Source organism: Cupressus sempervirens, chromosome 3 (assembly GCF_028749045.1).
Source record: "Cupressus sempervirens isolate cs-2001-9-10 chromosome 3, ASM2874904v1, whole genome shotgun sequence".
Taxonomy (NCBI): domain Eukaryota; kingdom Viridiplantae; phylum Streptophyta; class Pinopsida; order Cupressales; family Cupressaceae; genus Cupressus; species Cupressus sempervirens.
This window is the reverse complement of record NC_143120.1, coordinates 378588654-378604103: the sequence shown is the minus strand read 5'-3', so window position 1 is coordinate 378604103 and position 15450 is coordinate 378588654. Positions and strand designations below refer to the sequence as shown.

The 15450-nt window shown below is 35.9% G+C and overlaps 1 protein-coding gene across 1 annotated transcript in view; it reads right to left on the bottom strand.

Annotated features, from left to right (window-relative positions):
* Window positions 1–4503: 4503 nt before the first annotated feature.
* Window positions 4504–15450, bottom strand: part of ERD2B (endoplasmic reticulum retention defective 2B) — a 31930-nt gene continuing 20983 nt past the window's right edge. Inside the window, exons 4-6 of the mRNA XM_089819877.1 lie at window positions 5456–5529; window positions 5302–5365; window positions 4504–5177 (exon numbers count right to left, since the gene is read on the bottom strand). Of these exons, the coding sequence (XP_089676003.1) occupies window positions 5141–5177; window positions 5302–5365; window positions 5456–5529 (175 nt within the window). The 3' untranslated portion in view covers window positions 4504–5140. The remainder of the gene's footprint in view (window positions 5178–5301; window positions 5366–5455; window positions 5530–15450) is intronic.

Below are 15450 nucleotides of genomic sequence, written 5' to 3'. Positions count from 1 at the left end.
ACCTTACAACATTGAATACGAGTGTACATTATCATAAGATCGTCACTGTTCAGTAATATACATGGGGGGGGCTCATAAAGTCATAGCATTACACTTATGACGAAAGAGTTTACACATTAAACATGTGTGTGTGTGTGTGTGTGTGTGTACAAATAAAACAATTGTGAAACTTAGTCTCAATAAATACATTTCAACCATACCAAGTTTCTTTCTGAAGTGTTCCACTTTAACTTTGGAGAGTGATTTGGTGAGTGTATGTTGTTTGATCACTTGTACTGATATACTCCAATTGGATTGCATTCCTTTCAACCATATCTCTCACATAGTGATAAGGAATCTATGTATGCTTGGACCAATCATGGAATATAGGATTCACAAAAGGTTTGATATAGCTTCAATTGGTGGAGTAGATAATGGTAGGCTTCAAGGGTTCACCAAATAGTCCCACAGTCAACTTTCTGATCCATTATGCTTCTCTAGCCCCAATAGAGGTTGCAATGTATTCTGGTTCTGTAGAACTCTGTGCTACTGAAGACTGTTTCCTGCTTATCCAAGAATTCATGGTTGATCCCAAACTGAAGTAACAACCTGAGGTACTTTTCTGATTGGTTACATTTCTAGCCTAATGTGGTTGTTCCCTTTTGTTGATGTTTTAATTTTCCTCTTGAGCCAAGTTGGTTTTCATTTGAAACTTCTTCGAGATACTCTCTTTGAATCTTAGGATAAGATGTATTTCCATGGAGTTTAGGATGCAAAAGTGTATATGCCCTTATCTTCTATGCCATATCTTGTTGGAGACATAAGTTTCATGAGTGTGTGCTTGTTTAGTCTCAATACAAGGTTTGTATAGGTATCCTTGTCTTTCACCTATAGTTTTGGATTTCTTAAATGTAGCATTCTTAGGCCATGCCATTACTTTTCCATCCATGAATGTGAATTGGTATCCATTATCTTCTAGAGAAAATTTTGATACTAGATTTCTTTTGATTTCAGGTACAAATAGTACATCATGAAGTTGGATAGTGATGCTTGATTCTAATTTGATGTCGCGAGTTTCCACTCCTCTTACAAGATGTACAACATCATCTCTTATAGTTACCTCCTCCTCAGTCTCTTCCACCATAGTGTCTAGATGTTCTCAAAATTCGGTGATATGTCTAGATGACCCACTATTAATTACCCAATTATTGATTTCATTTGATACATGATTTGGAAGTGCTGAATTGAATAGGAACTTCTCAAAGTCTTCATTTTGTATTTGTTTCTCTAACTTCAGCATAGGATGTTTGTTTCTTAGTTCTATCAGGGCATGGTAGGATAGTGAACATATTGATCACCTCTGAAACGTTGAACTTGTGAAACATCTCTTCTTAGTCTATATGAACCTTTTCCATTATAATTTTTCTTCCTTTTCTTATGATGGTTGCTATTCAAAACATCGATGTCTTCATATATGGATTTTTGTTTGTTTCATATTGCTAACTATCTAGCTTCGTGTAGGCAATTAGATTTAGATGGTCTAACTTAGGGAGTTTTGACCTTGCACTCATGATTTGTTTGAATGATTCCCATGCGTGGGGTAGGTTGCTTATAGCTATTAGGGGTAATTCTTTACTTTCTATTTCATACCCATGTTTGAAAGTTGATCCCTTACTTCTATTATTCTCATGAAGAAGGCATTTACAGATTCAACTGTGTTTAAGTGCAAGGGTTTTGCCAATATTGTTTATCTGAAGGGTATTCTCTAGAGATTTAAACATAAGGTATGCAATTGTTTGCTTTGCCAGTATAGGTACTATGTGGCCTCTCACATAATCCACTATCAATTTCTAACATCATCATTATTCTCAATTTCCATGCTATGAAGTTGTGATCTCCCTCAAGGCGATCCTCAAATCTAATTGGATTTGTCATTTTGAGGGATGGAAGAGTGACTGTATTTATCAAAGTAGTTGGTATGATTTCTCAAGTTAAACTTTGATCTTATTGACCAAGCTGTGATACCATGTTGATACCATGTTAATGCAAATAAACTTATGATCAGACTGTATAACTGATATGTGTATGACAAATGTGATGGACAGAATACTGACTTATATTTAATTGTTTTGCAAATTATCCCAAGTCCTTGAAGCAATATTACAATATTGTAAATAGAATATGAATACCAAAGTTGTAATGGATACTTCTGCAACTGTCGATCAGGACAGGAGAACATTTATTGATTTTGATTTGCACTCTCTCATGATTGGTCGATGTAAGTATATACACCAAGATGCATAATAAGGATAGTCTGGACCGTTGATGATAAGTCACATTTGAATAGGCATGAACACTTTATCTAATTAATCCGAGAGACCCGGTCAGGATTGGGTATGATTAGTACCTTAGTAAATGTGCCTTAAGATATCGGGCTAGTGTTATATATTTATAGTAATCATTTCATAATCTCCGATCAGTATATTGAATTATACACAATCCATAGGGGTTTATACAAGATCATCAGGGATATGCAACCTGATTTGAGAAACATAATCGGATATTCACACTTGTTTGTCAGATTTATTCGAGGATCAATATAATGAGAGTAAATTCTATTCATATGTAGTATAATGTGTATCTGATATACATCTCTGTTGAATCTGACCGACACTATCTTTTCTTAACATCAACATCTAAAAGAACACTAAATTAAACAAAGAAATTTCCCCGTCATTTGTGACTATTTAACTAAATTTATTTTACAAAATATAATAATTGTAAACTCAAAAACTTTCTATCACAAAAATAGAGTTTTTTTTTTTTTTCAATAATAATAAATGTATGGTGAAAGACCTTTTCCATATATTCAGAAATGGATTTATTACAAAATTACGGTTTTACGTCACAATCCTGTAAAATTCACATGGAGTCTTTTCATCCACCATCACATGATGTTAGTTGTGAAAGTGATGGTATAATGTTTTATGAATAATAAATGAAGGTCGGCAGCTACCACAGCGTGCCGAGTGGCTTTCGAGTAAGTTATTTGAAGATTTCTTTAACCTACTCAGACTAAACACTACAATACCTTTATTTCCTCTAGTTTCTTTGCACCGTGTTTAGAAGCTCGTCTTTGATGAGGAGCAAGAAAGCAACCCAACAAATTCAGATTTCTCGTATCCGCCCTTAAACAATCCATTTCTTTTATACTTCAAACAAAAGGTTGATCAACTGATTAACAAAGTTGACTTTGGACTTTTAATGAAGAAAAGATAGAATTTCTTTCAAATAAACATCTGACATAATTTTGAACAGGTTGGATCGCAAATCAATCATGTTGTTTTAAAAGTAGGTTACAAATTCAAATATAAACACGAGTGAAATTCGATTTCTGACATGGTTGCCAGTATTCTGCAGTTCATTTAGCAAAGTGCAATTACATCAATCAGGTTAGCAAAATTTTGTAGTGTATTTAAACAAAGGAAATGTCCCAATTCAGGAAGGCGCCTTACCAGCGCAAGGTTGGGACAACATTACACTCAGACTTAAACAGAAACTATATATATACCAATTTTGCTTCTACAGCAGCTTACTACCACTTTCCTAACAGATATTTTTGCATTTCTTAAAGCAATACTAACTAAAACATACATTCTTAAACGTGTGCGTCATGTTCCCAATATATATGATGTGCTCGACCCGACAACCGCCCTTAATGAAATCAGTATTCAATATTGTTTAGCGTGCGTGATAATTGTCGTACTTAATCTCACAAACACTAGATCCTAATGAAAGCATTTTCTTAGCCAGTTTCTTGTGTGACAAATGAGTTGCATAAAATGTTAGAAATTGAAATCATAGAAAGTGAGAGAACTGTTTCTCCTGCGTCAACTCGATTAATCCATAAAACAAGCAATGCATATTTACTAATATGTATATATTAACATGAATAGTAGTGGTGAGGCATTTGATGAGTGTTAGTAGGGTAGTTTAAAGGTCAATTTCTTTGATGGCAGTGCTGTGGAAATCGCCATATGCCATCATTTGTCAAGCACATGCTTCAAACCCATTGTCAGAAATCGAAGTTTACGATAAGTATGAGTGCTATAAGATTTTAATTTTTTTTTTAAAAACAAAAGGATGCAGAACTCCTAATAAATTCGTACTAACTACCCAAGCCCTCACGATATGTATTCTGGCTGTATATTCAATTATATCTTCAGTTTTGAGGCTCAAATAGATCTACGAACCGAAAATGGGCAAGCAAGCTTAACTGCAGGTGACTGTTGATAGTTCTAATGTTGGAACCGTAAACAAAAATCTGATATCAACTTGAATTGCTTAACGAATGTTTTTTTTTCACATTTAGATCAATAATAAATCCTTTTACCCCCAACTTTATCAGCTTGAAGAATAACAAATTTTAAAACAAAGTTTCCCAGCTTCCTGTAGAGTATATTATTATCAGACTTGGTAAGCAAATGATATGGTAAAATTCACAAAGACATAGCACTAACGCCATTTCCAGAATACATATATTATTGAAAATCAACAAAGAACATCACACGCTGTCAGTTTAAGTTTTAAACAATTACAATTCTGAGATGCTATATTCAATAAATTCCCTTTCAAACATCAGTCATTTATGACCCGAAATACCCTGAAAGTAGCTGGAGAAGGGTCCTCAACTATAAGTTTTCAACAATTACAAAATAGCTTCCCCTGAAAACTCCAGAGTTTTCAATCAGAACTGCTCTAGTGGGTGAGAAAAAAGAATCCATCCTGATCAGTTGTTATGATTTCAACCAGTTGAGGCCTTACAAATTACCAGATTACATAAACTAGATTCCTGAAAAGAATATCACACCCATTCCTATTATCTTGAAAAGGGTACGTCACCGAGGATCAGGACTGAGTACTAGGATAGTGATAAAAGAATTGGCTTGCATTGTTATTTAATTCACAAGATTTTTATACCTGGGAATATTTAGCAGTCTGATGAGAAGATAAAATTGCAATAGCTAGGTAAATAAAATGGAACAGGTGTTTGCTTCCAAAAAAGATTAGCCTTAACTGGAAGATTTACATAGCTCTTGAACAAGAATTAGCTTTGACAATGTTGAGACTCCCAATACAGATAATTTGTCTAAACACAAAATCAAGCTGGTAACTGCAGCTTCTCATTGTTTTTCCAGCTGTAATACAAGACAACAGTTCAATCATGATCAAGTTAGATGCAGATATGAATAAAAGGGTAAAATAGAGAAACAATTAAACAAAGAGATGTATTCGCCCGAAATGAAGATTAAAGAACACAACCTTTTGAAATAATAATAGAAAAAATCTGCATAGAGAGCCGTCTGAATGATCCCAGATACCCAAGCTGAGAAGTGAACATGAAAGGGAATATCAGACAACCTTGAAAAATATTGATTTCCTTAACATGAGTTAATAATGGATAAAACATTCTTACGTATCCATCGAAAGTAATGTTTCTCAGTGAAATAACGATATATCCAATTCATGATGTAAAATGCCCTGTAAGCCCTGCAAAAATTGAACATTATTTGCTGTGTCAAATCAGCCAAATGAAGAAATTCTGAAGCAAATAATAACTCAACCATAGCATTCAAACAATTAGTAGTCACCACATAATTTTACTGCTACTACCAACTATGAACATATATAGCATAGAGAGGGGATAAAATCTAGTCAGCGGAGTTCTTCCATATTACTACATACGCTTAAGCTATGTAAAACCTGGCTGATCATTAGCTGTGCCGTAAGACCCCCAAACAGTTGATCATCTATACCTTTTGCATTGTTTATTAATATGGAAAAGATCCCAAGAGAAAAATCAAGCAGAACTGACAATTTCTTTGTGAGGAAATATAAACTTTCATGTTACTGCTGGTTCAATAAAATTACACCAGAGAGACCTAGGGTCAGCCTATATAACCGTCACAGACTAAATGTTGTAAAACATTTTCAAACTGCTGTGCTGTATGATGTAAATCCTTTTTATTTGACTATTGTAGAATTTTATATCTCCATATCAGCATATGCATAAATATATAAATTTGAATTATGTAAGATTCTATATATTATTTTACTTTCCTTAGGTATTTATATCCAAAATTTGTCACATGGGAACTTCAAAGCAAAAGCTTCATTAGCCATTAAGTTGTTCAGGATACACACATCCATAATATCGTGTTTCATGCTAGGCTTAATCTGCATTTGGCAATAAGCTTCAGACATGCAACTAAACAAACACCAAGCATCTGTCCAACTAAACATAAGTAGATTGTTTAGAGCCTATAGGACCTAAAAGTGGCATTGAACTAGATTTTATTGAGGTACGCCGGGTAGTTATGGGAGATAGCATACCCCTTTGATTATTAATTACTATAGTATTTGGAGAGATGATCAACCTCACACTTAAATTTTACATAAGCCAGTGATGTAGGATGCTGCCTTTCTTAGATGATTAACCTAAATTCCTCGATGCTATTTTATAGAGTTTTCAAACTTTTGCTATGCAAAAAGTTGCTTACATATTTAGAACTATACAAAACAAAACGATTGCTTACATATTTAAAATATCAGCAAGAGATCTTGTTCTATCTTTAGAACAAGTCAAAATTTGATCAGATATGCAGTATCACATGCTTACTGTGATCTGGTTTCAAGCAAAACTTGTTCAAAGCTTGCTTTGAATCCTATACTCAAACATACCAACAAGATAAAGTAAGTGCAACAGGGAAGTCTTAACTTTCAAAAGGGTAAAATACTCAGTCTATACAAGACGATATCATCACTTGATAGTTGATACCTTCCCAATGCAACAGGTGAAAGAAATTTCATATGGGAATATTTTAGTTTTTTACAAATCTAAGAAAATCATAAACACTAAAGCACAAATACAATGACAATATGATATACAATATGTGATGGATTTAATGATATCAGGTTTCCACAATCCATGACAGCCGTTTTCTCAAGTTTTTGGATTTTATTGTGTGTGTGTGTGTGTGTTTTTATGTCAATATTTCAGATCACAATCTGCAATCCATCATCAGGCTGAAAATTGCTAGAGGAGAAGAAATTATGCACTGACAATGTTTAGTTAATAAGAGGATAATTGATTAGTTACCAACATTCCAAATTTCACAACATGTGCATTTATTCCTGTAGACTGTAAATTCACACTAAGAAGTCTTATAGCAAAGATGGTCTATGGATGGTAAGGTGAAATGATGGTTCATGGTTAAGCACATTTGAGCTCAAGTAGTACTGGGATGGGTGACCTCTCAGGAAATCCATGTGATTCACCTCTATAAGCATCACCTAGATGCAATAAGTGTTATTCCATTCAGTCTCATAAGAGATGGGTTCTTATTAACCACTATCATGAAACATGGGTCAATGAGTTTGACTGGAAAACTACACAGTTGAATCCTGACAGCAATATCACAAGTTGAAATGATGTTAAGTATGTTCCTTGTATATAAATTGAGTGTCTTAGATGCACAAGCTACAGAGGAAAAAGAACATTGAACTCAACAAAATAGTTGCTCGGAATTTAAGGTCCCATAAAGAATTTGTTCAATTTCAATAGCTTATTTACAATTGATTTAATATTTGAAGTGGTACAAGTTCCTCCTAGTTGCTCAAATTTTCTGAACCAATACTTGTTATACGATCCACTTTTGATTGGTTGTAATAGTGACAAACTACACTAACACAATAGTCACTGCAATTCATTCAAATACATTTCCATCACACTCTTGAATTGCACTTGCCAAATATGTAAACTGTCATTTGAATGTGTAGGTGATTAAACATCTGCTATTTGCCTGTGCATATGAGGGTAGTAGATGTTTCCAGTCATAAACAGGCAGACTGTAGTCATAAACGAACATTTTTTGCTGGGTTGCTGAGTGAGTCAAATTGGGGCTTGCTAAGAATTGTCATGTAATAGGATATTAAACCATGGTCTCAAGTAAGCCCATTGCTATCTTCTTGTCTCCATCTTGATTCATCACACTAATGCAGAATTAAAATAACGAGCAGGCACAACAAGATTCAAGAAGAGTTGGCAGATTAACGGATTTCCGGATGATTGATTGATAAACAGAGGAACAAATGTGTTCCTTATAAAGAATTACAAGGAAGTTGTTTCTAAAAGAAACAACGTAGACTGAAGACGGAATTAGAAACAAAACTAGAGACAGGATAGGAAACATTCCTATCTGGACTAAAGAAAAAAGAGACGGGATAGGAAACGTTCCTATCTAGACTGAAAGACGGACTATAGACAAGTAGTTGACTATTATAGAAAGTATAAGATATTATCTTAATACCCTCCCTTAATGGTCAACGTACGGATGTTGGAACATTCTGTGATAACTAAGACCCTCCTTGGATCTACAGAATGCTGAAACCAAGAAGCTTTGCCAGAAGAGTGCTATGACTCAAAATAAGTTGCAATTACAAAACTTCGTTTTCGTGGAAAAAACGGTAAAACCCAGAACCTCACACAACCTTGCATATTACAGACAACTTGAAATGATTTTTGAAGAGAAAATCAACAAACCCAGAATCTCACACAACCTTGCGTATTACAGACAACTTGAAATGATTTTTGAGGAGAAAATCAACAAACTCAAAATCTCAGAAACAAATTCAAAAGGCGAAAAATGCAGCTTCGCCTTGATCAGGACCCGGAGAAGTCGGACGCTGCGTAACACCCAGAACAAGTTGATCGGTGTTTCGATATTCGAAGATTGCGATGATGCGCTGCTTCCAAGTTCCATAATTGCGACCATTGAATTTGGAATTATGGTCGAGCAAAATATTTGTCAAAGATGCCATGGCACGTTTTTCAATGAAAAACTGAGAAAATCTGTGAAGGCATGTTCTTCGAGGCAAAAATACGAAAGACCCAAAAGAATCAGAGAATGACCCAGAAGAGAGCTCGAAAAACCCAAAAGGAATCTGCTGTCATTTTCTGGATCCGCTGGCTCGAAAATCGAGGCACCCAAAAAAACGGACGACAACCCAGTTGAGCTCTCAAAAAACCCACCAAGAATCTGCAAACAAAATATTTTTTCGACCCCAAAAATTAGGGTTTCGAAAAAAAAGGGCCTGGCTGAAAAAGGCTTGAAAAAACTTCAGATTTCTTGATAAAAATGGCAGATTTTTTTCCAGGGAGAGCGCAAATGATGAAGAATGCAAACAAAACAAACTAATCCTTGACCCTACAATCGCGATTTTGCTGTCAAATGAGCTGGAAAATATATGGACGCGAGTTGCTTCAAACGCATGTGATTTGGACGCGATTTGCAGAAAAAAATTGCGAGCTTTCCCAAGGATACAGGCACGGATTTTGCAGACCAGGAGGCTGCAAAAAAGAGACGACTATCGTGGTGTGCAGATAATTTCAAAAGAAATTATAAATTTTTCGAAAAATTCCTTATCATGGCTCCGATACCATGTTACAAGATTCAAGAATTGGCAGATTAACGGATTTCCGGATGATTGATTGATAAACAGAGGAACAAATGTGTTCCTTACAAAGAATTACAAAGAAACAACACGTAGGATGAAGACGGAATTAGAAACAAAACTAGAGACAGGATAGGAAACATTCCTATCTGGACTGAAGAAAAAAGAGACGGGATAGGAAACATTCCTATCTAGACTGAAAGACGGACTATAGACAAGTAGTTGACTATTATAGAAAGTATAAGATATTATCTTAATATGTACTAGATGGTGAACCATATGCTTCATAAATAAATCCATGATTTGCCGAACAGATTTCTGCTCTTCGCCATCATATCTAAGAAGTTTTTAAATTTCTACCTTTCCTCTATCTATGCTTTCATAACAAAGCCTGCACAAGGCCTACCTCCATCAATTATTTTCTATATTTAAGAAATATGCACTTTTTATAATGTCCCTTCCTTAGCTCAGTGTCAGCAGAGGTTGACCTATTATCTGGGGTCCCACAGGTCACCAGAATGGATAGGGGACCCATCCAAAGGTTTGTGGAGCTATGCAAGGGCTTTATAAGCCATTTTGGACAGTTTGGGACAGCCGCCAGCGGAGGTTTTAGGGATTGACTGGGAGCTAACTGAAACATATCAAGGACCTCAGGGATCATTCTTGACGTTTTGGCTAATTTTCCTATTTTTTAAGAAAGGTCCCTATTTTGGGGTGGGCTGTTAGTTCACCTGCTATATTTAGACAACACCAAGATGGTGTGGGCATCAACAGTTTTCAGTTGGGAGCTATGCTCCATGAGGATGTGTCCTCTGGACTATTAGACCCGCTCCCGTCCGCAATACAGTGCAGGGACGCGGGGACATATTTTTTTGATCTCCAATGGCATTTCAAAATGAGTAAATTGGGTACAGTCCCTTAAATGCCACTTTGAGAGCAGCAAGGTATGAGGGTACAGCTAGAAGCCCCTGGGATGGCTAGAGATCCCCTACCCATCCCAGGGAATTCTGGTTGTTGTTGAGATAATTGGCATTGGAAGATAAAAACAAGACAATTGGAATTATCTAATCATTTCCCAATTTGAGAGATATAGGATTCTTCGATGGTTGTCATTGATGGCAATCATAGTATACTTACCACTGATCGGTGAGAACTAAGTTGGCCAACCAACAGGTTCATTGGTAACAATACAGATCAACAAGCAAAGGAAGGACACCTGTCACGATCAGTGATCACTATGTCATGATCGGTGAGTATATGAATATCGGTGAAGGAAGAGGTACATTTGGTAAGCGTGAATCCACATATAGAAGGCTAAGAAAAGATGAAAGGATTATCTTGGGACATGTAATATGTTTTGACCAGTCAGAGCGGTGGAAGGGTAAAACAGTGATGCAGACAGACCCAGTCGAATCTAACCATTGAGATATGTGAAATGCATGAGATGAAAGAGAGGGAAAACAAATATTCAAATGAAGGGTCAGGACTAAGAGGCAAAAAGGTTACAGGTAAGCATTTAGGATCTGTGATGGACAGATTGATGTTGTTGATGAGGAGTAGGAGAAGTGAACAGAAAGAAACCGGCGAAAGAGGACAATCATTGTAAGCTAAGCAGAAGAAAGTGATCCAGCAATCACGATCAAGATACAAAGAGGAGAAGTGCATAGTGCAGCAGAATCAGATCAGAGAGCATAAGGGATCTAACAGGCAAGAGAGTGCCATATCCAAATCAGAGATTTAGTTGTTTCCTAGCAGTTACAACCGGTAAACCCTAGATCTGGTGGACCATAACAAGAGCTAAGTTGCAAATCTCCTACAAAGAGTTCTGCAAATCCTTTAGAAAGGTAGATCTTAGCAGGTTTTTTTGTACTTCTAGCAAGGTACAAAGTCACTCCTAACAGGGTGAACCCTCAGAAAGGGTAGTTGTATGCACTTAACTGGGCAAACTCATTTACTGCTTGTGAGGACGATCCCCACCGCAGCTTTTACCTTCTAACAAGGGTTTCCATGAGACCAGAAAACTGTGTCATGAGTCATTGTGTGTGGTGATTTGATCTTATTTTGCTTTACTTGCTAATACCAGTTATATGTTTAGTCATTGCATAGTTGGCAATTCAGTTTTGTAAATTAGCAGCTTAAGTCTGGAATCATTTCATTGTACTGATTCACCCCCTCCGCGCCCCCCCCCCCGCTCCCCCTCCCCCTCCCCTTTCAATACCTATAAATCCTAACAATTGTGCCCTATGGCCCAAGCCCAGTGTTAAAAAATGTGTTTTAAAATTGGAAAAAAAATAAGGTGTTTTAAAATTTGAAAGAAAAAAAAAAGTTGCCTGGCCCCAAAGGACCCCCAAACCACATTTAACAATACCAAAACCTAATCTAAGCATTAAATAACCAAAAAGAAGAAAAAGAAATCCATTTTCACGATCACAATGAAGAAGAGCAGCGAGAGGAGTAGCTGGCGAAGAAGTGAACAATAGTTGAAAGAGGAGGTTAGGGCAACAAATCTACTTGACTTAGACTCTTAGACCTACCATCTACTGATTATGTAGAGTCATATATTATTGCGGACTTTTATGTTTATTGTTTACTAGTTTAATTATAGTATTTCCATTTTGATATTTTAAGTCATTTCAAGGTTTAAATTTGGAGCCTTTGAGCATTTTTGCTGTGTATGCCATATATTGACAATGAAAGAATTTCAATTTTGTTAATTTGCTTATCAATTCACATGTGAAATCTCAATTCGAGTATAATGCTATGTAGTAAGCTTCTAAAATGTCCATGATGAATGTTTTATCAATGTTATGATATGCATATTTAAAATTTCTCTACGTATATAAAAATTCCACTATTTTTTAATAGCCGTCCCCTACCATCCCCAAAAAATTGGCCCTAATCCCAGAAACACATCCATGTCCCCATCCTTGAAACTTTGTGGGACATAGATTTGGAATAATTAAATTATTGCCTAATGTTTTAATTTAAATAAAAATAAAGTGATTTAATTAGGTCACTTGATATTGTAATAAGATAAACTAAAATGCCCCTCCACGGCACATATTCCTAGGGAGTCCTAAGTTGTTTTTTTAAAAGTGACCATTTTATTAATTGAAATAAGACCCTCAACAGGTTCAAATCTCTAGAGTTGAAATAAGTCAAATAAAATTTATTAAAATAAACCCTGGAAGCCCTGAAATGGATCAAACTTCTTAGAAGAGGGAAAAGGAAAATAAATAAAAGTAGATTGTGACAGCCTTTTCATTAATTCAGGTCTTCATTTTTATAATGGCATTTTGGGGTTTGAACTCTGAGATGAGTTTAAACAGCAGATTAGAGCTCCCAAGAATGCAAACTCTCGGGAGAATAGGGAGTTGAACAAGGCCCTAGCTCTCCTAGTGACACGATTCATCACAGATCAGTATTGGGATCAGATTGACATCAATTTTAGTGGAATATCTCTTGGATCAGACTTGTTGACAGCAGAGTTCAATGATCAGATTGCAGATCAGAGTCTGGGTAGCCAATTCATTATATTCCAAGCATGCATAGCCTGGCTGTACAGCTACAGGCAAAATCCAGTCTCTGAGCTTGGCAGCTTGCTGTTAGCAGTTGGCAGCAGAAGTCAGAGTAGAAATCAGGACTTCCTTGGATCTGCATCAGAAATTTGGGGGACAACAGAGAAAATATTCAGGATTGCAGTATAATTCATTTCAGATTTATTGCTGTCCTTGCATTCCTAGATCCGTACAGCCTGCTACAGCATGTAAGCAGATATTTGAATAAAATTAACTTTTAAGAGTCTGAAATTATTCTGTGTGTGAGCCCTTTCCTGTTAGTTTCCTTTCAATATTTTGTCAAAGTTTTCAAGCATTGCATTCTCTCATCATAAAACAACAAAAATCAGAAAAACCTTGAAAACACAAAATAAATGCAAAAACACAAAAATATCAAAATACTTAAAGAGAATCAAATAAATTTCAGAATTCAGTGTCTACACAGTTGGGGATCATCACTTTTGAGATCTCAGACCCTCTCAAAAGTATTTTCTGAATAATTCAAATTTTCTTCTTTACAAGCTTGGAATTCTCCCATTCATCATTGAGCACCATTCTTCTCACACTCTTCCAAGTTTACAACTCCCTTCCAATAAATAATGAAATTTGTAATGCATCATGTTCCACTGGGCAAGAGTAGCTCCTTGCTTTGCAATGTTAGATAAAAGTCATATCGATGATGACTGAGTATGACTCTGGCATTTTGTTTCCTCTCAAAGATTAGTATTGCTAACCTTGATATATCTTTGAACATAAGATCTGTTACATGTACAATAAAATTGCTCAAAAAGCTTGAAAAAATTATATTCATGCAAAATCACTTGCTCCTTTACGACTAGAGAAGTAAAAATCACAATCTCGACAATACTGGCTGTCCAATTTAAAGTAATGACCAATAATGAAACTCTTGAAAAGCTGTGCAAATCACTTGCTCATTTACCATTAGATGAGTAAAAATCACAACCTCAACAACACCGACAGTCCAATTTAAAGTAATCATCAATAATGAAACTCTCCTGAGTTTGTTATGCTTTCGTAAAAGAGGCATCTCGAGGGCATTATCTGAAGTTTTAGCAAAGAGCACCCATCTCTTAATTCAATTATTACCATTCAACCTGTTTATTTAGGATTTTCTTCTAGGCAAGGATGTAAAATATGGAGTGACTAAGGTATAGACATATACACTTGCAAGAAGTGGCTATTCTTTTTGCAGTTGGAATTGACAGATATGAGAAGAAATGTCAATGACCCAAAATCTGCTTTTTTGGTGGGAAGTTATCTATGAAAGGTTCCTAGCTCGAGTAAATTCAATGGACAAGGTCTTGTGGGACCTATTGACATTTTGTGTTAACCTTTATCCCATTACAAACAACCAATCAAAGACATCTTTCATGGGATAAGTTTTGTAAATTTCAACCAGGAAAAGTTGTGTATTTTTGGGCATTCTCAGGTGCACGAAAACATTGGTCATTTTTGGGCATCAAAAGAGCTGGTCAAATGAGTTTGCTTATCGTATGAGTCAATTTTTTCTCATTCGACCTTCGCAGGTCGAAAATGCATTGCATTTTCGTGCCCACATAGGATCACAGGACAGTTTGAAGAGAAGGGACTCTTTGTTGTGATGTCGCACATGCCGAAACTGTTGTGCATTTCCAGGCATCGTAGGAGCTCCATTAAATGAGTTGGCTTATCAAAGGAAAACTTTCTTGCTCATTCGACATTGCGGTCTTGCGCAAGTTACAATCTTGCACTGCTGTGTGTTTTTGTGCTTTGTGCGACATCGCAAGTCTTTTGTGCAGGAAGGAAATATGTAGTGCGATGGTGCGTAAGCTGAAAAAGTTTTTTTTTTTTTGTGCCTGCATTAATTTTTCCTAGTCACTATGATATGACCCGAGAGCTCAATATTTATTGCCAAACTGGTTTTTGGGGCTTTTTCACACAACATAAAGGCTTTTTCTTCCTATACTGCCACTTGTGGAGGGTATGGGCATGATTTTATCAACTTTAGGAGCATTTGTTGGCTCATTTCCCATCATTTCATGGATCGGATACACAAGAAAATCATAGTTTTTCTTATTTATTCTACTTGGGCTGTCTATTCTTTCTATAGAGTTCTTCATTTCTGGCTGTTTCCTGTCACTTCATGATCAAATGTACACACAAGATCAGATTTATCTAAATTTCTTGATTTTGTACTCTGTAACTTAGCTCCAATGTAGTTGGAGTTTGAACTGTACTGTTGTAATCTGAGTTATCCCTGATCTCTTTAAAAGGCAACTTCGTAAATATTTTCGAGGTTCTTCTCTGTTGTATTTATTCAGTATCTTTATGCTCTGCAACTGTATTCTTTGGCCTACCATTAACGAAATCTCATGTTCTTACATTTTCTTACCATTCTGCT